Source organism: Drosophila rhopaloa, unplaced genomic scaffold, assembly GCF_018152115.1.
Source record: "Drosophila rhopaloa isolate 14029-0021.01 unplaced genomic scaffold, ASM1815211v1 contig_163, whole genome shotgun sequence".
Taxonomy (NCBI): domain Eukaryota; kingdom Metazoa; phylum Arthropoda; class Insecta; order Diptera; family Drosophilidae; genus Drosophila; species Drosophila rhopaloa.
In genome coordinates, this window is record NW_025335043.1 from 11,575,530 (window position 1) to 11,601,290 (window position 25,761).

General features: G+C 38.6%; 4 protein-coding genes across 4 annotated transcripts in view; 2 read left to right on the forward strand and 2 right to left on the reverse strand.

Annotated features, from left to right (window-relative positions):
- LOC108045610 overlaps positions 1-22,460 on the reverse strand; it is a 118,955-nt gene extending 96,495 nt beyond the window's left edge. The window contains 2 exon segments of the mRNA XM_044457627.1: positions 6,537-6,570; positions 21,841-22,460. The gene's annotated coding sequence lies outside the window, so the exon portion shown is untranslated.
- LOC108039513 lies at positions 4,204-4,673 on the forward strand. Its single transcript, XM_017116543.2, has one exon. The coding sequence runs from the start codon at positions 4,264-4,266 to the stop codon at positions 4,603-4,605; it is 342 nt and encodes a 113-aa protein (XP_016972032.2). The 5' UTR covers positions 4,204-4,263; the 3' UTR covers positions 4,606-4,673.
- LOC108039509 lies at positions 16,891-17,319 on the reverse strand. The gene has a single exon (XM_017116540.1). It carries the CDS (start codon positions 17,261-17,263, stop codon positions 16,973-16,975), a length of 291 nt encoding a protein of 96 aa, XP_016972029.1. The 5' UTR covers positions 17,264-17,319; the 3' UTR covers positions 16,891-16,972.
- On the forward strand, positions 20,238-20,889 carry LOC108039508. Its single transcript, XM_017116539.2, has one exon. It carries the CDS (start codon positions 20,320-20,322, stop codon positions 20,743-20,745), a length of 426 nt encoding a protein of 141 aa, XP_016972028.1. The 5' UTR covers positions 20,238-20,319; the 3' UTR covers positions 20,746-20,889.
- Positions 22,461-25,761: the final 3,301 nt, after the last annotated feature.

Sequence of the window (25,761 nt, forward strand, 5' to 3'; positions counted from 1 at the left end):
TGTGTGTACGTTTGCGGCCCTAACGACTTACCAATCTGTGGCCCAGGTCCACTTGTGTTCGGATTAACCACATCCGACAGATGTGATACCTTTGCAGCAGTGTAAGGATTTATGTAACCAAAAATTATGATGATTAAGATGATTTCATTCACAAATTTATAGTTGTTTTTAGATGCCAAGAAATAATTTTTAGGTGAAACATTACATAAAAAAATTGTCCTAAATATATTTTAAAGAATACATACATACATTTACATATTTTGCGAATGAAGAAAGAAAGTACATACTATATATAAAGTACATTAAATTAATTAATGGTTAAGGGCTTTTGAAATACTCTAAAATATGTAATTTTCAATTGCCTAATGCTTTTTGTTTATGGTTTCGGGTAACCCTAAATTGTAAGTTGTTTGAATAATAATAATAAGAGAGGGATTAAACAGGCAAAGCATTCAAAGTAATTATTACCTTTTTATTTTATCTTCTTTAACAAATGTTAATCATTCTTATTTTTAAATCCGATATTTTTCAAACCTATTTTTCGTAGCTTATATTCTTTATCTCCAGCTTATGTACATATTTCAATGTAAGATCTGGGCCACCCACTCCATATCCGTTACCATCTCGATGACTTCATCGAGAGGCCCATTCTCCGATCCAAGGCGACTGGCAGAGGAAGCATTAACGCGGCCTAAAGGTCGTGCCATCAACGCGGCCAACGGCAGCAACTAATTTGGGGCTTAACTCTAATCAAAGTTGAGCAGACTGCCCGACTGAAATCTCACGGATGCGTGCCTGCATGCGACTGTGTGTGTGTGTATCTGTGTTGGCCCAAATTGAATGAGTGGGTGGGGTGGGGGGAGGTACTATCGGAGTAATCCCACTGGGCAATGCAGCCACAAAAGGGATTCCCTTCCACAACTTTCTGCATGTGCCAGTCAATTTGCATTTTGAGGAGCTGCAACAGAGAAGCTGGCAACTGTTGCATAATTAAAATTGGAAAATTAATTTCATAATTTTCGCCAGCGCTTTCATTATTAACAGTTGTCCCAAAAACAATGGCTCCTGCTGACCAACATTTTCCGTTCTCTTAGTTGGCAGTTTCTCTGTTTTTCAGTTTTCAGTTCTCGGCTCTCGGTTTTCAGTTTCAGTTTTCAGTTCTGCCCGATTGTGGCATCTCGATTCGCTTTTGTTTCCAGGTTCCGAGCCTCGTCCGTCCGGGTTCCTGTTCTGGTCGTTTGGCTGGTTCCATTTATTATTTATGTGCATTTTGATGTGGAAAACATTCTTTTTCTGCATTTTGTTTGCTTTGTTATAGTTATTTTTCTGTGTGAGCGCAAATGTATATATATATATTTTTTATGTTGTTACATGGAGTTTTGCCAGTTGGAAATTTGTCGCCACCCGGAAAACTTTTTAGGGAGAGATATATGTATATATTTTGCGTATTGTCATTTGGATAACATTGTAATGCAGCTGGACAGCAAAGTTTTGCTGTCAGAGAACTAGACAAGCTGGAGAGCAATTACCTGTTCACACTCTCGGCCATGTGGGTTAATTAGCAGCATTTTTCGCTCGAATAAAGGAAAATCACTTGGCAACGCACTGGCAGATCTGCAACATTACTAGCCTCACAGAGTTTCCGCACTGTCTTGGCAACTATGTACTACGGTTCCGATTTAACCCGGGCTTGGAAACTACAGTTCCGATTTAACCCGGGCTTAATGAGGCCGCAGATGCAGAGTTGGCCAAAAGAAATCGCTGATGTAATGCCACGCACATTTGCCACAAGGCAATGCCCCTACCACACAGACTAACTGCCCATTGTGTGTAAATTTGTTACCATTTTTTTTTTGTTTTATTTTCTGCGTTACCTCGTATTGCACATAAAGGTAATTTCTAATTTGCTGGTGTTTTATTGTTTTTCTGCCGGTTCATTTTATGGCGCCGACTTATGCAACACCTTGAGAGGCAGCGACGCATGCGCTCGAATTACACACATGGACATGGATATGGATGTGGACTTGGACATGGACACTAAAACTAAAGCTAAACGCGTTTAGCTCGCAGGGCCGCTTCGATTCGATGGCAGTCGTAAGAGCATAACGGCGTTCATTAATCATGCGGGTCACGTCGCAGTGGAAAAAAGAACTGAAAATTTACACTAACACAAAATGTTTAAAGGCGAGAATGTGCTCCAGTGAACGGAGAACTAATTGTGAATAATTAATGAAGACTGGAAATTAAATATATCAGACTTTGAGAACAGACAAGATCTTATTTCTATGGAGTTCTATTTTTGGAAATTAAGTAGTTTCTTAATGACGTCTTAAATTAAAGAATATAGTTCTAAGAAAACTCACAGAATATTAATGCAAGATCAAGATTACCACATAGTAAATGTATTTTTTCGCTAGTCTTACAACAGAAAAGACACGTACTATATATGCCTGATTAAATTATTCTATTAGGCCATTCCATTTCATTTATTTCAACAAGCTATGATTATACTTTGTCATCATTCTTAATCTTCGAAATCTTTCTCTCAATAATAATAGCTTTCAACCTCTAAGTTCAAAACAATAATTGTGAAATAGAAGTATCTAATTATTATAGTTCATTAATGAAACTTTCTCCGACTTTAATGGAGGGTTTCTACATTTACTTCTATAAGTTTTAGCTTTGACTTCCCCGACTTTAGTTGTCTTGGGCCCTGAATTTTTGCCAAGTGCAGCGAAGGTTGGGGGAATCGAGTGTGGCAGCGAAAGAACAGTAGCATCGACAACTGTTGCCAATTAGCGGCAACATGCAAAGCGCATTTGCATTGAACCTGGAGCTCTCTATTCTGCCTTCAGGCGATGACACCGTTGCACTATGGGGTTTTTGACCACTTTATGTGGCATTTAGTCATTTTTTAAAAGTGCTCTAATTAAAAAAAAAAAAATGGGAATGCATTAACAGAACATCAAACTGTTATGCCTCATACTCAAAATGTTAATACTTAACAGCATATGTTAGCATAACAGCTGTAAAGTCAGCTGTTGCATGCGAAAGTACCAGCGCTAAGTTTGCAATTTTTTCAAGGCGTTCTTTGAAATTAATTTATTCGTGTAAAACACCATTTGAAAAGAAAAAAACAAATGTAAACTGATCTCACAGGCTTGTACTATATGTTAAATGTATTAATTGTTTAAATTATGCGTGTTTATACTAATATTTTGTCACTTTATAAATGCACCTTAAGCTGAATTTTGAGGAACAAATTTCAACTTTGGGAAGAGTTTTGAAATAGAAGTTTGCATTAGTTTTCAATGCGTCCAAGTGTATGTTGTAGCCTTGTCAATTCTGAGCAAAAATATGTTAGTCTTATTGTGCACTTTTCCGCACTATTGGTGCAATTTGAATTTTTCTTAGATAACCTCACTTTCTCCAACGCCGACTTGGTTGCTGTTTGGAATAGCGGGAAGGGCCGGCTTGAGCAAGAAAAGGCTATAAAATGTTTGATGAACAAATTATTTATAATATGAGGATCATTTTTAAATGTTTGTCCTGTCAGTTGCCCGTCAATTTGGACAAATTCGAATCATTTTGCCTACAAACTGGCGAATTGTTAGTCGATATGTACCGTGGCTGCCGATGAGTTTTGAGTTTGACGAAATTTTTTCTTTTTGCTTTTGTTGCACTTATTATCATCATCTTTTATAGGCATGGACCAACAAATTTCAGCTCTTTAAATTTCATTAATTTTTTTTTAGTTTTAACCGATCGTTCCTATGGGAGCTATAGGATATTGTTTCCTGATCCAATCGATTTTCACACTATATGTGCCTAGGGACAAATAATGACGATTGGTAAAGTTTCATGTCGATATCTCCAAAACTGACCGAGTTATTAATTAATGCCACAAAAACAGGTCAAAAACCCCATAGTGCGTTGGCAACAACTGAGCTGGAAAACGTAATCAGTTCGAGTCGCGGCACGAGATTAGCTGCAGGTAAGGTATAAAGTAACCTGCCAACCCATCCGCCCAGCTAATTGAGCTCTTGAGTTACAATATGCAGTAATAAATTCAGGATTTTTGCATACCTGCCTGCCTGGGCTTGGGCTTGGGAAACCCGGGAAACTCATATCGAACTACCTGACTGACTTAAAAGTCGCACGCACACGCACTGATTGCATCATTTGGCCTTAAACCAGCGACGAGAACGTTTCGATTTGCATAGCATCCCGGGCAAGGAGATACGAGAAGATACATTTAGGAAAATGTCAGACTATTCCAGCAGCGGCAACTCCCCGAAGGCTGAGAAATCCGTGAGCTATGCCCTTTATCTCCATCGGCGGGAGTTGGGGCGCCCCAAACGGCGGATGATGCGCATCTGCAGCACCAAGTTGCAGCTAACAAATGAGCTCATCCAGCTGCAACAGCGCCGCCAGTGGGAGACGGCCTTTGACCTCGAGTTCGACGCGGAGGCCAGTTCCCAGCAGATGAGTGCCCTGGATAGGGAACGGGAGTATCGCGACAGATTGCAAACCAATATGCAGCGGCAACTCGAGAAGCAGCAGAAACGCAAGCGAAAGTATCTCCAGGAAATCGGCAAGCTATAGGCAATACAGTATCAAGTACTATCAAGTCCAACGCGGAAGTCATTTATTTAATTGAGGACCATATTAGGTAATTTAAAGAACGTGATAGCTGTTATAGGCAAACTAGAAAACAAGAAATTTATTGTGATATGAAGAAGAACGTTTTAGTCAGACATAAAAATATTAATTAAAAAATTATATAGTTTTAGACGAGCACTAAAAGTGTGTAAAAACATATGAAATAATTTATTAGTCTACTATTAGAAGTCAACATTATTTTAAGCTTAATAAGGATTTTCTCAATAAAATATTATTTTACATAAAGAAAGGTTTCAATAGGTTTCAATTCTAGGCCAGGGACTTTAAGCTAGATTTTGCAAACCGAAATAAAGAACCATAAATCACCAAAAAACTGTGTCTCTGTGTGACTCCCACAACTCAAGAGATCGGGGCTGAGACAAGCAAGAGTGTTTGACTTTTGACACTCTTTTCCTAGGCGGTTAAGGTGGAAACGACTGTCAAGAGCGGGATAAAGTGCAATATGATGACTTAATACCGACTAAAATATACCCAGCAATATACATTCCATAAAAAAAATAGTTGGATTTCCGTGAAACACAACTATAAAAATAAGGCAATAAATGTAGTATTTATTATCCAGTTTGGTTCATTTCTGGCAGAAGGAAAGAAAACCTGAGAATTATTATTTTTTGAACATATTTCTCGGAAAACTGTTTTTTATGATGTTGTTAAGCTATAAGATATACCCCGATTTTCCCGGAATACCTCGTGGAAAAGAAAAGCGCCAAGAACAGGCTAGGAAATGCAACAGAGGCCGCTCAAAGGTGAGCGCGCGGCAACTTTTTTCAATTTCCTGCTGCCATTACGCAGAGCGTCGCAGCTGTTCGCCGTCCCTCTTGCACACAGTTTCCCGCCACCCTCTACCCTTCCTCCCACCCCTCTCAGAATTTTCCTGGCCATTGACGTTTTTCGCGCACGAAGGCTATGGTCTTTTTTCCCCTGTTCGCGGTTGTTGTCTTCGCTCTCGCTTCTCGCTTGATTTGTCACACAGTCCCAACGGGAAAATAAACCTGTCCCCGTGTACTCGCACTGTCTCTGGGACGCGGAAAACCGGTATGTGCGCTTTCTTTTTGCTCCCACTGTGGCCCGAGTGGGGAAATGCCGCGGGGGACGGGGTTGGGATGCATTGCGTTTCATCTTAGCCCTCGTATTTAGTTGCAATTCCTTTACACACACCCGTTCCTTACACCCACACAGAAAAAAAGCCAAATGGTTCAGTTCAAATCAAAACATAAACATAATTTAAAAATTCTTAATTTTTTTATATTATTCCCAAAACTTTATGTACCATTTAATAGTTATTAAAAGCCATACAAAAATGTGTAATGAACAATTTATAAAGAACGACCTTTGTTCAAATTTTAAAAATAATGTTAGAATAATTATTATTATTATTATTATTATTTTTATGCTATCAAAATACAAATTTAGTATTTGGGAAAAAAAATACAAAATGTTCAAGATTCAAAAAATTTATGATTGAATTTATTTATCTTAACTATAAATGTCCTTGTCCCTAGCAAGTTTTCCCCTTTTTTATTCAATTAAAGAATCTGTAAAAAAAATATAATTGTATCCAGGGAATTATATCTTTCTGTGTACTAACCCCAGTCCCCATCGCTTGTTTACTATTCTAAGTGCAGTATCTTGGCGAGTTTCGCTTAGTTTTTTACAGGCTTTTTCTTCGTTTTTTTTTGTTGGCATGTCGGTTATTTATGCGCCTTGTTGTCCCAATTCTTGAAAAATACTACAACAAGCCTCGTGACTACGTCTCTGTCTCTGTCCATGCACTTTAAGCTTTTTTGCAGCCAGCTATTTTTAATAAGCAATGCTGCAAAAACGCTACCCTTCTGGCTTTTTGTTTCACTTACCTCACTTTATCCATCGCCCATTAAACGCTGCACACTGCAAAAGAGGGAAAATAGGAGTTTTTATTATTTAAAGCAAAATCAATATGAGAAATTCCGCTGACAGCGACCAGCTCTCTACGTATGTGCATATAAAATTTTACAACAACCCAGGGGCGGGGACTGACATAAATTTAATACCTTTTCAAATTGTTTTTCATAACCCATTTTCCTATAAATGCTGCTGCACTCTGTTGGCCAGCAGATAAAGTGCATTTGTTTGCTTTTACTTTATTTTACGCTGCAGTAATTGTTGCAGCGGCAATGCCGAAAAAACAAATACGAACAATGCAAACTAACTCTGCTCTTCTGCTCGTTCTTTGCTGAATTTGAATTATTTTCGACTCATATCATTTGAGCAACTGCTGGTATACTGATGCAAAGGGCTTCACAAATAATCTGTTTTAATATTGAATTTAATACGAATTCTTATGTGGGTATTTAACTAATAAGGCTGATTTAAGCTCTTGCTGTTTGTTCCTGGCACTTTCCCTAATTCAGCATTATTGATTTGATAGCTTAGGTAATGAAAGTAAATGAGGGTATCCTTAATAATATCATCCTAGTGACTCCCAAGTATATTATGTGAAGATGGCTTGCTAAATCGTTAAGCGGCTTAAAATACAAAACTTAATACCTATTCTAATGTTGTGGACCTAACTAATTATGAGGCCAAGAGCTCTGTTTATTTGTATAGAACAAAAGCCTTTAGAATTATTCATCAGAGTAGCTTAAACGCAATTAATGCTCGAACGTTTTAATTTATTAATGTGTGAAAATATGTTTGCGTTTTTGCTCAGTTTGCAATCTAATTGCAAATTAATATGAGAAACAAATATTTATTTTCCATAAAAAGCAACTGGGACATGTAAAAAAGTTTAATAAAACATTAAATTTATTGCAGCAATATTAATTTATTTAAGCGGTAGCTCTATAAGTTAACTATACAAAGTAATTTCTTAGGAAACTATATTTGAAAAATTACTTACATCAGTAAAATCTTTAGTTAAAATTTAGAAATTACTTGTATATGTACTTTTTCCAAATGAATTTAGTTTAAGGCTGTATTCTGTCATTCTTTTTGTGGGAAAAAATCTGTTCACACCTTGTCAAATGTTATCATAAACCCCATACTGTCCCATCTCTACTAACTATTGTCTTTATGTTCATTCAGCCATTGGACAATGGGAAACTTTGGATTCCACCCTTTTTGAGTTCTTTCGATGATTTTTGCTGCTACTGCTGGTTTATTTGTTTTTCAGTTTTTTGCTTTTGTTTTGCACTTGGGCTTCTTCTTGTTGCATTGAATTCTGCGTGTCAGCAGCAGCTGTGTTGGCCACTAAACAACGACCAGTGTAACAACAACTGTAATAATAGCAACAATAATAGCAAACAAAACAAAAAACACACGCTGGCACAAACAAACAACATTGTACAAATAACAACACTTTTTATTGCTACCAAAAGGGAGATGGAGTAGTTGCCAAAGCAGAAGAAGCAGGCCAGCAAAGGGGGAAATTTCATTGAGGAAGGGGGGTGAGCCTGGAAAAGTGGGAGGCGGTGGAAAAGGGGGCGGTGTGAGAGCAGTAAACACAAATAAACAATTGCAATTGTGTGGCGATGGTTGTAATTCTGTGAGCTGCTAAATCGTCTGTAAATACTTTTGTACAAGTTAACAGTTATAAATGGGCTTTTTATGAGTTGTGTGGGACAATATTTGTGAGCACACTACACAACACTGGACACGGGTTGAATGTGGTTTTGGTTAGGAAAATGTGGAAGGAGGTGAATAAATGAGCCGAGTAGCCTTATCAAACACGTGAAAAAGATGACCGTTATGACCAAAAGATACCCGGTAGTGAGCTTTTTACAGCTATTTTTAACTGTCACTGTAAAGAAATAAAGGTAAGTAAAAAACTAAAGGTAACCCTATAATTATACCCATTAAAGAAGTTGTAATACCAAATTTGGAACCCCGTACTCATATAGATCTAAGCGATTTGCTCTGCAACCGTTCATAAATTACCCAATAAGGAAGTTTATCCGTAAGCCGTGGGTAAAAATTTAAGGCAGCTCTAAAAATAAAATGATTTCCATAATTATACGCTTTAAAAATGTTAGCATACCAAAGATTATCTTCTGAACTCTTAAAGAACCTGAGATCCAACTGCAGTAGTAAGCCTGTGTTTTAAAAGTTTATGGCTTATAATGCATGGGGAAACTTTGGTAAGATATGATATAATCACAAAAAAAAATTCGCATACTATCGAGGGTACCCCGAAGTCTTAAAGATCCCGAGATCCAGGTGCTTTATGAAGCAATTCAGTATATACATGCACTCTGTATATTACACGTAATTGGGGATTTGCTGCCCAATGATAATGGCATTGAGCTGTTTTTGCTACTGCCACTGCTGCACTGCCTTCGCTCCACATTTTTCATGTTGCAGGCATTCGGAATCGCTTAGAAAGTCACTTGAGGGATATGGCTGGCCATCGTGCGAGTGAAGCCAAACACTTTGCTTATGTCTGTTTGTCAGTCAAGTGAAATCGTATGCCGCCTTCTCCAGCTGCTCCATGTCCAACTTTGAGTCCGAGTTGAGGTCCGAGTCTGAGTCCGAATCGGAATACGAATACGAATACGTATCCAACTCGACGTCGATGTCTGTTCGGTGTCTGGCCAAGTGGCAAGTGCTTATTGTTACGATTTATGGCATACGCACAGCAGATGCACGGGGGAGAGTTGGTCCATCCGGGGGATTTCTATTGATTTTTTGTACCACTGGACTGGAGCTGCTGCTACTGCTACTGCGGTGTTTTCTATTTGCTGCTGTTGATTTGCCACACGTCCATAATAATGCTAAGAAATGGAAATCATAAAAGTCAACAATCATCCACGTTGGCCATGACCAGATTACTGCAGTCAGCGGTGGAAAATCGGAAAATCGGCAGGGGTACGGGTACAGAGTATGGCAAACAGTTAGTTGCAGTTGAATTTGCGCGGCATCATTAGGAAAATTTTTGCGCTTTCGTCAAAAGAAATCAGGCAGCAGCCCCATAATGATGTTGACGCTGCGTTTTGTGAAGGCTGGGTGAAAAGATGTATGTTTGGGGTCGCAATGCAGGTGCATGTTCAACGGCCACCTTTCGGTTGACACTTTCCGATTGCTCGACATCGATCATTCCGCCAACAGGGAGGCCAATCGAAACTGAAATTTATACAGCACTTGTGTGTCTGACAATTTTGTATTCCAGCGGTGAAAGTAAAAACTGCAAAGCCAAAACTAGGCAGGCGTAAAAATGCAGCGACAAAAACCCCGCCCTTTTAGCCCATTTACATGCCAGCAACAGCAAAAATCAAAGCTGCAACGAGAGTAATGCAAGATTAAATGCAAAAAAAATGGCATAAAACATTCGCAAAAAGCGAAGCTCTACATAAACAAAAGCCAAACAAAATATTTATTATTACACAGCAATGTATGCAGAAATACCCTAACCCAAAAATGTTTTCAACTGACATATGATGGGCTTTGTTTGCCATAAATGCCATGGGAACATGGGAATTAATTCTTTGCTCTATTATCTAGCAATTAAACCATAAATTCTGATTATCATTTTGACATGGCAACATGAAAATTTATGAACGTTGAAGGATCGAGGTCATTATAAACATTTTTGGGTGATGTACGAAATCTTTACAAATTAGTTCTGTATTTATTGTTCAATATTAATCTCATTTTGGTAAGCTGGCAATTAGTAGAAGGTGAAGTTAGTAGTCAACAGTTTTTTGTTTCAGCTCATTTGGAAGTAATTAAAATAAATGTAATTCTATGTTAACAAGAAGTTCTCCCTAATTCTCTTTTCAAACATATTTCGGATTTTTTACAGAGCATACAACTATGTGGTATTTAATTTTCTGCCCACGCCAACATTTTCAGTTCTTTTTTCTACAGCGAATTGTTGGCTTTTCAATTTGTTTTAAAATACAATAAAAGTGCATTTTGCATTTTGTCTGCCACGCATTGATTGAATGCGTCGCAGCTCGCTGACTTTTTGTGCCTTTTTCAAACCCCTCGACTCCGATTTCGCTTTGCGTATTGACATGAGCAATTTTAATTATATTTTACGTCAATTGTAAAAGGCTACGGGGAACAACAGAAGCAACAGGAATATTTTTGGTTTAATTAATTGAAAAATGTGTGGAAATTGTCGGGATGGAAGTGGAAATCGCTGTGGAAATGGGCACCGGAGAGGTTGATTTCGTGCATCGTTAAATGCTAAATCGAATGTGAAAGGGATAACGATCGGCGGAGATGAAGATGGGGATGGAGACAATCGCCGGTTTTCCCTTTTCCCACTTGGTTACAATATTTTTTTTTTCCTTTTGCAAAAGTTCATTAAGCCCATCGCAGTCACATTAATTGTTTTGCGCTTTCAACAACACGCCCATTTCTTCACAAAGGAGGGGATACCGGAGTCATTTAGCTGGGATTTCGCAAAAGATTGCCATGCAAATGAGCTGAGGCAACAACACTGATTACCGGCTGCCATTGTCTGGGTATTGTTGCAATGGAAAATTTATTGAACTTACATCATAACCGGCAATCGGGCAATCGGAATGTCTTATCCACTGACACTTTGGCCACTCTACCGTGACATTCTCGACTGGTACATAGAACAAGTTAATAAAACCCACTCGGACATGGTCGAAAAAGGGCGGACTGAATGTTCCTCGGCGGAGTCTTCATAAATTTGTACTTGAGCGGCCAAGTGTGACGAACGAGATTACTGAAATCTTCTGGAGCAGATCCATTTTTCATAGCACCGGACCAGCTCACTGAGTTGTCTCTCACAGATACAATTCTATCTGGTAGTTGTGTGCGACTCTGCATCCATGTGTTCGTGTGTATCTGAGTGAGTGCAACAAATTGCTTTTGCTTCAGCCAGTCGCTGTCATAATAGTTGTTGCCTCTGCCGCCATTGTACCTTTTTTTTTCTATTGTTGCTGCTCTAGTTAGCGTTGCCGCCTGTAATCGGACATCGAAATGCGAAAATGATACTGCCCAGGCCGAGACCAAGGCCCCCCTCCCCTCCATTCCACTGATTGTTGGCCAATAATGAGCAGCAAGCGATCTGCGCGGAAAAAGGGAGCTGAGTTCAATTCAATTACCAGGCGGTGCGAGGGCATTAACAGCACTAGTAGAGGAAATAGGGATTCAGAATGCTAAAAGTAAAAGCATATCATTAGGGAGCATGATAAACTCATAAGTGAATGATCTTTCAATTTCAAAAATATAGCAATAGTTATAAAATAACCTTTGCTGTCATATTGCGTAAAAATAAAAATGCATTTTAAAGCAATTTGTAGTTTACTTAATTTATTAATAGCTAAATAAATTGTTTCCTAAAAAGTTACTAAACAATTTGAGCCATAAAAATGGTTACAAATTAAACACATTTTATATAAATATCATTTACGACTGCGATTTCCTTTTTTTAAGTGCACAATTAATTAACTCCAGGGAGAACTTGAAAGGCTTCCATTCATCAGAGGAGCGCTGAGGTGCCAACAGCAAATGTTCGCAAAATTCTTGCACAATCGAATGACATAAATTACAACTCCCAAAAAATTATAACGAAACAGAAAAGATAAATAAATGAATAAGCAAACATGTGTGCGAGAGCGTGTGCAGAAGCCGAACTGTGAAACAAAAAGCAATTGTCACATAAACAAAGTCTCACGTAACTGCTATAAATATGCGAGCAAGAAAGAGCGAGGTTAACGTTGCGTATGAGTTATATCTGCTCTTCTGCCCATTCGCCACCCCACTATACCCAACCTATAACGCCATTTTCTTTGTAATGCAATGCGCGAATAACAGAGAGAAACACAACAACCGCAACAATAAATAAAGTGTAACATATGCAAATGATGATGAGAAGCATTTCGATATAGCGGCTTTTTCTTCTGCCAATACAGAGAAACAAATAAATACTGTATTATTTATGCTGCATTAATTGCGGATTTTTTTTGGATTGAATTAACATGTGTAATTAACCATCTTTAATATAGCTATGCATTAAAAGTAATTAGTTATGAAATAATAAAATAAATTAATCCTTTCCTAACGATATTAAAATGTCTATCTGAATCTCATTTTCAAATCTTGAATTTGAAATTAGATAAAAGCGATATTTTTATTGCTTATAAATACAGTTTTCTTTATGTTATTTATTTCCTTCACGTGTATTTCTTCGAATCCTCTTCAGCTGCCGTTTTACTGATGATGATGACTCTCGATGTCGATGTCCTTGGGCACCAAAATGAATATGGAGTATGCCACATGGAACAGGTTAAGATGCTGAACAGCAACACAAACGGTTGCTTCTGGGATTCTGGAAGCAGGAAAACCCACAGAAACCGATTGGTTTAAAGTGCAAGGAGCAAGAAACAAGCTGCAATACGTAAATAAACGTAATTGTTACAATTTCAATCTCGTTGGAGAACGGAAAACTTAATCGAAGTTCGCAGAGACACCCGCACAGACCATAAAACAAAGGCGGACCGCGGCAACATGCACGTCAACAACATGTGGCGACAACAGCAGCAGCAACAGCAACACCAGCAACATCAACTGCAGCAGCAACTTGCGCCTGTTGTCATTTGTACAATTCCCACACACATGCATATGAGAGCAAAGTTTTTTCTTTAATAAAATTAAATTTAATGCTGCCAAATGCTCGGCGCCAGGCACTCGTTCGGATCAATTTTTTGTACATCTTTTTTTTTGGAATTTTTTTTCTGCAGCAAATTGCATGGCAGACACCCAGCACAAGGATGACGACGCCAGCAACCGCAAATGCAAATGAGCTACAAATGCAATGCACATGCATAAAAAATGAAAACGGTTAAATTGCTGAGAGAAAGATGCAGATGGAGATGGAGATGCAGGCCCATCCACAGAGTATCCATAAGTTACGCTCGAACGACATTTCTGCCCGCCGACGGTCCTCACGAAATATGATTAAAAATTGTAAATGCCAAAAGTTATGAAAGGCTCACTGGGACCGCCTCAAAGAAGTCGATTTTCGAGGCATGCAGACAATTCCGATTCCAGTTTTGGGGGCAACCGCTTACGCCCACCACAGAATATCTATGGATGTGGATAAGTGCAACGGCCACACCTTCGAGACACAATGCAAGTCACAGGGGCATCAGGTTGCCTATTTTGGCCAGAGCAGAGTTGCAAGAAACAAAGGAAATGCCACCAGAAAAGGACAATTTAAACAGGTCTCGGATTGTGATTTTAAATTTACAATATGTTGGTTTTTACTAGTTTTAAATCCAATCCAGTCGGAAAGACAACTAGTCTGTACAATTCTACCAATTCGACCCCCTTCTTGTAAAAATGTATTTTTCAAATCCATTTTTCATTACCGAACCAAATCAGCACAATATAAAACCGATATACCCCCTCATAAACGTGATCGACTTTCTAAAAATAACCCAGCGAATCTCTTGTCATGTCAGCTGTTTTTCTGTGCACGAGGAAAAAACATTTTTGTCGCAATTTAATTGACCGCAACACCTTGAAAATAAAAGTGGTGGGGAAAAAGAGTGTGCATATTTTAAATTTATAACAAGTTTCGCGCTATGGAAATGCAAAAGGGGGAGATATGGCCAACGAGTCATGCCAAATATAAGCAACGAAAGACGGCTAAAAAAAAGTAATTGTAGCTAAATGTCAAATGCGACAATTGTTGCCTTAGTTGCTCTTGTAGTTGTTGCCTTTGTCGACTGGCGTTGGCGACTGAAATGGTCGCAAAGTGAACGGTACAAGCTGAGCGGTCAACATGGAGGAGGGGAGGGGGCGGGCCGAGGGGCAGGGGAGGCTGGCGGACTGGTGGGTTGGTCAATTGGTTCGTGGCAATGGTAACAGAGTGCGGCACTAAATGAGGCTTAACTTGAAATAAGTACACTTTTAAAAATAATAATGACATCAACAATAATTGTTAAGTCACTAAAATCTCAATCAATAAAAAGCGATGTTTTTAAGAAGATTTAAAATGTATATATAATTCCAAAATATAAATCAAATGTAACTCATTTAAAAACCCGTATTTTTTTAACTACAAACCAAACTTCTATTAGGTTATATCCAAAAAACAAAAATCTTTATCGAGTAGAAAGTTGAATATTTTTTCTCAGTGCCAAATAATGCTATGTCACTTGTATCAAAGCGAAACTAAGGCAGGGTATCGAAGTAATTACTCTGCGGGATGCAATCTTCGAGCCACACTAAATATGCTAATTATGCGTTAATAAGCGCTCTGGCTAACGGGGCGTATTGGCAATGTGGCGTATATCTGACTGTGGTGTGTGAGATAATTCATCGGCGGTTGGAGCCAACTGTTTGAGGAACGTTCTCTGTCACCTCGAGACTGGCGACTCTGGTGACGCCAAAGAATTATTGCGAAATTTGCGATTTTTACTGGCAACAGCCTCGGGCCGCTTGGCTTTAATTATGAACAATCAGGCGGCGGTAGTTGTTGCCGTTAATGTTTGTTCTCTCGCGTTTTTGCTCCTTTTTGTGCATGTCAATCAAAAGAGCTCAAAGTCGTGATTTGATGATTTTCCTATGCCGCAGCGAATTTGTTGCTATTGCCGCCGTGGGTCAGGCCACAGAAATCCATTTGTCAAGTAGAACAGCAACCTCAAGTTGTCTATCCGCCTGGCTGTGATTCTAAGCCCGCCTGTCCTTCAATAATCGTTGCCAAAAGCAGTGACGGCGGCAAAAACAATGAATTATTGAAGCCAACAAATTGTGATTGGCGGAGAAAGAGAATTCTAATCAAAAGAGAGAGGCATGAAAACTTTGATTTGCCTGAAGTCGAGTATTTTATGAATTATGAAATATTGTAGAAAATACACGGGTCTTAGAAACATTTTGATAAAATTAAATTCGTGTCGCAGGGTTATTAAATATTACACAAATAATATTGTATTAAGTCCTTAAACCATATTTAGTGAAAGTAAAGGTGAATCATTTTGAGTCACACAAAAAACACTGAAAAAGGCAATGGTAATGGACAACCGATAACAATAAAAGCCTTGTAAATAATAATATAACAGGTTTTGTGCCTTTTTAAAATAAATAAATAAGTGAGTTAATAATTTTTGCTGATGTAGTCTTAAAAATATTTGTTAAATCGTAAAAAATCAACACTCAAACTTTTACAGCATATGATTTATGGGAATGGGAAAAAGAATGATCACCGCAATTATTTCGAGAGCTGGCGCCAACAACTCAAAAGAGCGACATCTGTTGCGATCTATGAACTGGGCTTGTTTTATTACAGCATCTCCGAGGAGCCGGGCACACACATAAATTGAACAATGTCACGAAATAAATTTGTCTAGAGCTTGGACCTCGGTGCAGAGGAAGTCGAAACAAAGGCAAAACTGTTTCAGCCAGCGTCTGTTAACGTTGGCTGATTTTTATTTATTTCGCTGACTTTTAGCAAGTTGCTAACTTTTTGTTTCTTCTCATTTTACTGCTGCTCCCACACCACCCCCTTCCCCAAACTCTTTGACTTTGTTGCCGCTGCCTTTTGGTTAATTTATGCAACGAACCAGTTTGGTTTGGTTTCCATCGCGTTCGCTCAGTGTCAGCCAATCTTCGTATCTCTGTATACCGCCACACATATGTATATATATCGAATTAAAATTTTATTAAAACATTGGCATTTGGCCGTTTGCTTTTGGTTAATTGCATTTGCAATTTCTAATTAAGTTGGTCGGCAAAACAAAAAAAATAATCTAAGAAGAAATAACAAAAGCAGCGATCATAAAGTTTCCAACTGGTTTGGGTCAGCGACTGTCAGAGGTCTTTTTTCGAGCGGATCTCTGGTGACTTTGCTTTGCTTTTGCCGTTAATTTGTACAGAGAAAGAAATAGTTATTGTGAAAATGTAATAACAAAAAAGTATTTGTCGGATTTAATGGATATAATAATTTATGTTATAAAGGGAGTCAAGAATCAGATCAGATCAAAAGGATTTAAGATGAAAATAAGTGATAAACACATCGAAACAATAAGTATTTTCTGTGGTGGTAGACCATATTGACTTTGGACAATAATAATTAATTAATATTAATTATTTATTTCTATTTGAATAATCTTAGCCGCAATATATATTTTTGTACAGTGTACCCACGGTTCAATGCAAACGAGAAGCTCTAAGCCCAGCCAGACTGAATCAGCTACCAGTTTTTTTCTCTCCCCCTTGTACCATTAAAAAGAACAAGTTTCAAAAGCGTTTTCAATGCAAAAGTCTTATCAATAGTATTTATTTACACAAGATATATACAATAAATCAATGCGGTCTGATTGATTCGCCACTAATCCTGTTTTGGTGGATTATCTTCGCTCTTCAGCCGCTTGGCCTCCTTTTTCAGCTTGGACACGTTGCTCCGCAGTTTCCGCTTGAACAGAAGCTCCCGGTTGACCGCCTTCAGGTCGTCCAAGCTGCACGTCTTCAGATTGCGCACCGTATTCGAGATGAGCTCGTCCGTGATCTCGATCTTGGTGCGGGAAAGCCGCAGCTGCCGGGCATTCCGCCTGGCCAGTTCGACGCGGTACAGGAACAGGTGATAGGTGACAGTGGGCTTCTGGAATTTGTCGTGCTCCATGGTTCGTGGATAATGGACTTAGCTGGGTGAAAGCAATGAGTTCCTTTCGCCTTGACTTCTCGTCGCCGAGTGATATCCGCAATCCCTAACTCTACTTCTTATATATCAAACTTGACCTAATTTTGGCTACCTGTGGTGACCTGTGAAAGGTCAGGTCAAAACAGGTCAAGTGCTGCTTGTCTCCTTTGTAAATATTTGTGCCAAAATATTTCATTACCTAATCCGGCCTAATCCCCATTTTTGGATCTTAAGCCTTTGTTCGGTTGACCAGACATTATTATTAGTCATAATGCTAGGAAAAAGGTAAGTAAAAGTGATACCAGGATTAAATGGGAAATATACAGCTGGGCATCTTGCACGAACTTGTTAGAATTCTGTAACAGATTATTTTGAAACCAAGTTTAGAGGGTCTCTTGACTATTCATAGCTTCATTAATAAAAATATATAAATACATATGACAAAATAAGTAAAAAGAAAATTTTATATATAAATCGACTAGTTAACTCACAGAATATAAGAGAAAAAAGCTTTTAATGAACACAGTCACGAAATCTCCATTCAAGTTATAACTACTAGTTATTTAAACTGTTTAAAAATATGTGTTAACAAGATGTTTAAGTTAATTTACAAGTTATCATAATAAAGTATGTGCTGTGAGCATTGTAATACCTTTTCCCACCGCATTCTCATGCATTCATTCCCATAAATTCTTAGGAGTATTCCCAAGAACTTGTATTTGTTCATTGCACTTAACCGAAAGTAAACCTTTCACCGACCACCATCATTCCACGGAATTCTTGGGGAACCTCCAGCGTAGAACCTCAAAAAGAGTTTAAAACCATTTCCAAGTAACCAACGACTAGAATTCTCTGACTCAGCACCTGAGTGACATCAACGTAAAGTACGTAGACTTACACATGTGTCGTATGCATTTGCATGGAACGCAGAGATGCGTATGTAAATGTAAATCATTAGCATAACTGCAGTTCCCAAAAGACCAGACTTTTTGCAACTTAACTACTTCCAGGTAATTCATAACGAAAGTGGATGAGCTGCGTTTTGTGCGACTAGACGACTCGGGTCGAGGGTTCCTTCAGGTCAGTGATGGCATAATCCTTTTATAATTGCACTTAGTAGCTGAAATGTAGCGAAAACAAAAGGATTTCGAAACCGGATTAAGAACTTTGGGAAAGACCACGCGCCGGATTAAGCAAATGTGCAGCATCAGCGTTTTATGGCCCCTCGAGGCCACTCGACCTCATCCTCGACCGCCCCGCTCATTTGTCGGTTTACAGGTAGTCGGGGCATAAGGTACAGGTAGGCAGGTAAAGGTCATAATGGTGGCCCAGGGGCTGGCCAAAAAGGCCATGCGGGCTAGCAACCATTTTGAGCAACTGCCTTTGACAGCTCGCCGACAGCTTCCAATTCAACGCGCTCAATGAATCGGGCCACGAAATGGATTTGGATTTGGGGGACTTCAGTCTGTGCGTGTCGAGGCATATATTTCAGTGTATATTAACCAGACGAGACAATCCCAATGATTGCTGTATCACCATCATTATCATCCGTACATCTCAACTGGAGGCCCTTGCATTTAGCACCCAAATGGCCATTGAATCATCATTTATTTACCACCAAAGAATTACCATAAATACGAAGCAACTTTCACTGGTCATTGTTATTGTTATTACCATTATTATTCGGACTTAATGCAGCTCAATAAATTTTCCTTAAGAGAATTCGTTGATAAGCCCCAGACAATGCTAGGGAATTTTCACTTTCCTTCGGTCGTAATTAAGTTGAAATTAACTTGATTCGAGGCGTATTTAGAGCGGGGGCCGCGTGTCAATTACGTTAAGTGAAATTACAATTACATGAAAAGCATTTTTAAAATCATCTAACCAACCCACATTAAATCGCTTTTATGGCGGGGGGGTCAAGCCAAGGTCGCAGACATTCGTTCATAAATAAATATTTAACATGCAGTCCTTCAGCCATGAGTTGTGGCTCAGAAAAAAGGAGAACGAGTGCCACTTTGGGATTATATTTATCACTTCATGGCAACTCATTAAATATAAATGTTTTTCATTTGCCGAGAGTTGAGTGGGAATTTATTTAGTAACAGGGTTTGGGTTAAAAGACGAACATTTCTTGAGCAGTGGTTCAAGTGGAATGTAATTCTTGAAAACTTAAAGGCGGGGCAATGCAATGAAATTAAGATTTGCTTTAGAGTTGAAAACTCAACAGTGGGGGTTAATTTTTAAGAGGATATCATAATCTTTTAAAGTGCTTATATTGAGTTATTCGCCTTAATATTATCTTATTAAGAAAGTCACTTAAAAACAATATGTCAATTAAATACTGTTATAGAACATTTTTCATTTTAAAATTGAAAATAAGCATAACTTTATGATCTGTTGATACCTTCTTGAAAACATGTATTATTAAACAAAAGTTGTTTGACATTTTACTCTAAAAGACATCATTTCATTCAAAAATATGTGTTCTCCAAGCAAGCTGATTTTCATTGACAAAATTTCCAACGGCAAGTGTTGGTCGCTAGTTAATCATGGCTCAAAACGATTGAACACAATCCGCAGACACTTAGTCACCGTATAATCTTCTCCTTATCCCCCATATTTATTCAGTGGCTGGCTCAGCTGTAACGTAAAGTCTTTAAGCAAAAGGTCAAGCCATAAACATTTTCCACTCGGCCAAATGCCGCGCAACATAAACACGATCCAAAGCCAGGAGCCACCCACACATGTGCAACTTTGGCCTGCGATGTCAAATATTTAACAACTTTTTGAAGGGATCGAAAATAGGTACGAGGAAAAAGGAAAGGATCTGGTTTTACCGAAGCACTTCAGGTAATTACGCGGCGTACACGGGTCAACGGGTCAACAGGTAGCTTTGCGCCCCAGATATAAATAATCCTGGCATGGCGAAACAGGACATCATTCACAGCTCAAGCTGCCAAGCAGTCACAGCTCGCTCTGTCAGAGATTTCAATCGTTATAAAATCTCAAGAAAAATAAAAAGATAAATATCTGGAATGGAGAGCCAACGTAATAACGTCAACCACCGACGCGGAGCTCGTCCGAGCGTGGGCTATCTGCTTTTCCAGTACCAGAGCGAACTGACCCGCCGTCATGCGGAACCCACGCGGCTGTCCCGCACCAAGATCCACATCATCGACGGCCTGGTATCCCGCACCATCCGCCACATGAAGCACTGCAGCATGGAGGACCTGAAGGCCTGCAAAAGGGAGCTCGTCTACAAGGAGCAACTCCGCGATCAGCTCAAAAACATGCGACGCAAACGGTCCTCCTCCGCCAGTAACTCCAAGAGTAGTGATGACAACAAATCCAACACCGAACCCGCTGTGAGTGTCAAGGCGCCAAGTACTCCTCCGAAGCCCCGATTATCCCGTGGTGGACCCGCCAAGATGGACATAATTGGTCCAGAAATCTTTGTCTAAGTCTAACTTAGTCTATTGCAATCTTAAATTCCCTAGTTTAGCACATCATATTAGCTTAATTGTTGACGATTAAAAATCATAGAACATGATATTGTACATAAACAAAAACATACTTTAAAAAATAAGGATAAATAAAAAAACATTACAAACAAATGAAATCGGCTTTCAGTGAAGTTCTTGCGGTAAAAATGGGTTTAACAATTGGAAAAATACAGAGAATTTGGTTGCCTGCAAAAGTCAAATTACTACTTTGGATATTACAAATTTTACAATACTCGCATAAAAAAACTGCAAAAAAAACTGTCTACAAAAATTATTTTGTTCTCAAAAAATAAAGTCATTAATATATATCAACAAGACTCCATTCAAAGGCTTGGCTTTTCAGGGTATAACTATTTAAGTCAAATTGAATTAAAATAAAACTCAAAATATTCATTAATTTAAACTCGCGATTAAAAACGTATTAAATCCGAAACTAAAACCACAGAAATAAAACTGGCAATTACACAAAAATGTCAATTGTCGGCGCATTTGTTGTAGGAGTGGAAATTCCTGTTCTGTAAGCCTGTTTTCGGCTCTGTTTTTGCTAGCTAGCCAGGGCTAAAATGTGTGCCGCGAAATGCCAGGCCCGAACTCGGGCTCAAGAGTCAAGAGTTCCCACGAAGCAGCTTCGATCCATTGAAAATTGGCCACCACTCACCGATCTGTGATAGATGCGTCCGAGTCGGAGAGTCGAGAAAACCAGGCAGACAGGCCAAGAATGCGGTTTAAAGTTCAATCGTGCAGCAAGTGTTATTTAGGGGTTCGCAGAAGAAGGAACAGCGAACTGTTCGGGAAAAACGTGAGCTGCGATGCGATGATCTAACCGAAGCTTTCTTCGAACGACAAAAAACAGAAGTTGTGAACCTGCGACACCGACTGATATGCAAATCGTCATCGGGAGAAATGTATACTAATGAATATATTAACCAAATCAAGTTCAGAGCAGTTCTGACGTTTTCACAATTTGCCTCATTAGCTTTATGCCCCCTTGGCGATATTATCTATAGTTTGTATTATATCTTTTTCTTGTTTGTTAGAATGCATTTGCTTTACCTTTTGGTGTTTTGGGGTCCAAATTAAACGTTGAAATATTCCACTTGCTGTACAAATTTGTTGCTTTCTATTTGCATATCGCTGGGTACAATAAATTATGAGCACAATGTTAACTGGTGAACAAATAGAAGAAGAACGCACAGACCGAGTGACGTTTTCTTTTTCTTTATCGAACACTCTATTTTTTTTTCTTATTTCTTTCTTATTTTTCGGCAAACACTTTCAGTGAAATGCAGCTGCAACTGGTGCTCTGGTTGTAACTGTAGTTTAGACACAAACACGTTTTCTTGCGGCCAGCCCAGTAATTACGGCAAAGGCTATTTTAAGGCCCCCTACCCAAAAAACAACGAAAGGCGATCCAAAAACGAAACCGAGAAATGCAATCGCTGGCCAAATGCAACGCGGCGAAATGGAACGAAAAGCGAGTTAAAACTAAAAAGCTGAAAAGCTAAAAAGCCCAAATGCAAATGGTAACACGCACACCGCAACGCGCGCACACACACACACACAGACGCAGGTCTGGGAAAACGTTCGTTCTTCGGCGAAGAAGAATCGTGTTTATATATCTCTTGGACAATTTAAGTATATATCCAACTGATCGCGTCGCGTTTCGAGCTGCACGACGGTTCAACGACGAATGAATGACCAAAAGTTTCAGCTGCCGGACAGCTTGGAGTTCGAAAACAGCGCTTCGAGTTCGAAAAGCGAGCAAATCTCGCTCTCTCTCTCTCTAGAAAGAGAGATGAAGATCTCGTCTCCCAAGATCGCAAGTTCGTTGCCTGAGTCTTCGGTTTTCCTCGTCATGTTTTTTTTTTGGGGGGGCTTAGAATCTGTAGTCTGCTGTTGCCATTGATTTATTGTCCAACAATAACTGTTTTTTTTTGCATTGTGCGTTGAACTTGTGAGGGAGCGAGGGAGACAGCAAATTATCGATTTTTTGATGACACACTTCCCCGGAAGATTTGTTTTTTTCGGGTGTTATTTGTTGATCTCTTAGATCGGTTAATCTTTGGCTCTCCGGTTCGGCTTTAACTTTCGCTACTCGTCGCTCTCGTTTGCTCAAAGACTTTTACTCTCTAGCCCAGCGCAATTACGATCGCAGCTCTCACTGCCGCTCTCACTCGAAGTTTTATCGTCGGGCTTAGCTCTGAATTCGCTCTGTTTACTCCAGAAATTACCACCTAGTGCTGATTCACTCACTCGCAGGGCGGCATAGAGCTGCTTCAGGTTTTTTGGTCTACCCAACTTCGAATGACTTCTTAACGGTTCGCTACTTAATGCCTCGTTTTTCGTACACAGAGGGAAAACGTAACAATGGCTTTTACTGATAATTATATAATTAAATTAAGGCAGACTATGTGTAAATGTATTATTTTTGTAAGTTTTTCGGTTTTTTAAAAACGCATTATTTAAGTGGCCCGTGAAATTTTAACTAAAAAAGTTGTTTGGCATATTATTTATGTATTTCTTAAGGTTTCTAAATGCATAATATAAATTATGATTTTTTAAATTGAAACAATAAAAATTATAAGGTTTTGGAATAAAAATATGTCGGATTATTAAGTATACGAAAATAATTAAGTATACGATAATAATTAAGTATACGATAATAAAGATTAGTATATGATACTTTTTATAGAATAAACAATTATTAAAGATTTATTTGTTATCTCTAAAAACTTTTCTTGAATCATTTTCTAAGCCTATTTTGTTTTCCGTGTTGTAGTTAGTTTTTTGTCATTGGCTGCGGCTCTCACACAGGGCTATCTCCCCACCGCCCCCTGGAATTGCAGCTGTTATTGTCATTTTGCTTTTAGCAGCAGCTTCACCTCAACTTAGTTCAGTTCAGCTCGGTTCGCTTGAGCGTAAATTTCTGTGGTTTTCAGGCGATTCTTTTGGATACCATAGCACTCCTTCCCTTCTTCTCCGTTTGCTATTATCGGCATTGTCATCGTTGTCGTTGTGTCGTTCCCCTTATTGTTATTGTTGGCGCTTTTTTGCTTTTTGCGATTTTTCCTTAGCTATTCGCAGTTTTCCCTGCGCCATGCCTTCCACGCTTGTAGGGCTGCTCTGCCGATAGATCTGCCATATAGCTTTATGGCTATATACATATATATACCACAACTGAAACCGCAGCAGTCGGCCGCCGATATGATCTGATTTATTGTAGTTTCCCGACTTCTTGTTGTTGCCCGTCGTCTGTTAAAATATTTATTTACAATTTTCACAATTGGCATTTCAGTTCAGCGAGCTTGTCTCTGATTGTTTGATTGCATTGTTGCCATTGTTATTGTTGGTGTTGCAGTTGCTGCAGACTGTTGCCCCACTTTTACTTATGCACATAAATAATTAGAGTATTTATGTTGTAAACTGCTTGATAACAACATTTGCATCGTTAGCCAACTTAGCACAAGTACGCCTCAAGTTTTAGTGGGTTCTGTGTGTGTTTATCTTAATTTGCTGAATGTGTTTCCAATATCCTTTCATCGCATTCAAGTACTAAAAGTAGTTTGCAAAATTCGAATTATCGAGAGAGCATAAATTTGTGAAAAATAAATATGTTACTTGTTAGACTTTGTTTTAATCAATGAAAAGACTATTTCAAGTATTCAGTGGTACAGAGGGTAGTGTATAGACAAAAAGTCTCACAACTACAAAAACAATATTAAAAAACATTTAATTTTGATAACATAATTTTAATATAATCTTAAATACTTTAATATTTATTGACAAGTTTTGAATGCATTTCTTTTGCTTTAAAATTCATTTAAAATAAAATCTATTAACAAAACATGAAGTATCACTGTACCATCGATAAGTTGCCCACTTTGGCGCTGTCATCTAATTAGCGGATTGTTTGTGAACTGGCAAATTGAAAATTCTCCTGCATACTTTTCGGCGGGTAAATATGAAGTAATTGCGATATCGCATGCTACTTTTTTTCCCTTATCAGAAAATATTGCGAGAAACACATTAAAGATCGGTGCTTCTCGTTTAATACAAATATAAGCAAATTTTGTCCTCTTTGACGGATATATTGTTTCTGTTAATTATCATTTTTGATTTCAAATCATAGACCTTCTCAGGCTAAGTTACTTTGCCATGTCTAAATTTATCTTACTTCCTCCATTTTTGCTAGATTTTTTTTCGCTTTTCCCTTCTTGTATTTTGTTGGTCTTTGCCACCGCATGAGTTCTTAATTAGCCCGCAATGAGTTGTCGATACGCCATTTGCGGGTACATGAAATTTGGTTTGGTTTTTGTCATGGCCTGACATAACAATTTCGGCTTGTCTAATTGGGGGCCTTTCGAATGCCTCCTCTAAAGTGTTCTTTGGGTTTCAGTTGCTCTCTAATTGCATTTCCAACGATGCCAAACGATTTTGTGTACTCATCTAATGGCTAAAAGGGTGTTGGGTAGCTGGAGAAGTTGAAGGGTTGGATTGGCAACGAGACATGTGCAGATAATAAGCCGCTTGCCAGGGTGTCGTTAATTTGAGGGTGGCCCCAAACCGGCTTAATTATCTGGCATGTGAGGAAAATTATAGAGGTCCGTTAATTGGCCGGAGGTGTTGGCCTGTTAACTGCCACAATTAAAATCAATGCCACGGCGACCCAAATCCACAGGGCCACCGAAGGCCCAGAGGTACTCATTCTTTCATCATCTCTGAACTTTGGATTGAGCTCCCTTGAATCTAAATCTAATGGTTAGTGCAAGTTAAATCTTTTTTAAATTAATAAATAAGCGAATTTCATATTACTTTGATTCAGACTTGTATATGACATACACTCAGGGAACACACAACAAAACAAATTAAGTCTAATTTTATAAATAATGACAAGAATTAAAGTCTTGCCAAGATATTTTAGGAAAAATTACCGAGAATATATGGGAAAGGTTCATTAAATTAATTATTCTTTAA

What these genes read in the sequence shown, in the direction of transcription:
- LOC108039513 (XM_017116543.2), top strand. Translation starts at nt 4,264, where the DNA reads ATGTCAGACTATTCCAGCAGCGGCAACTCCCCGAAGGCTGAGAAATCC.
- LOC108039508 (XM_017116539.2), top strand. Translation starts at nt 20,320, where the DNA reads ATGGAGAGCCAACGTAATAACGTCAACCACCGACGCGGAGCTCGTCCG.
- LOC108039509 (XM_017116540.1), bottom strand. Translation starts at nt 17,263, where the DNA reads ATGGAGCACGACAAATTCCAGAAGCCCACTGTCACCTATCACCTGTTC.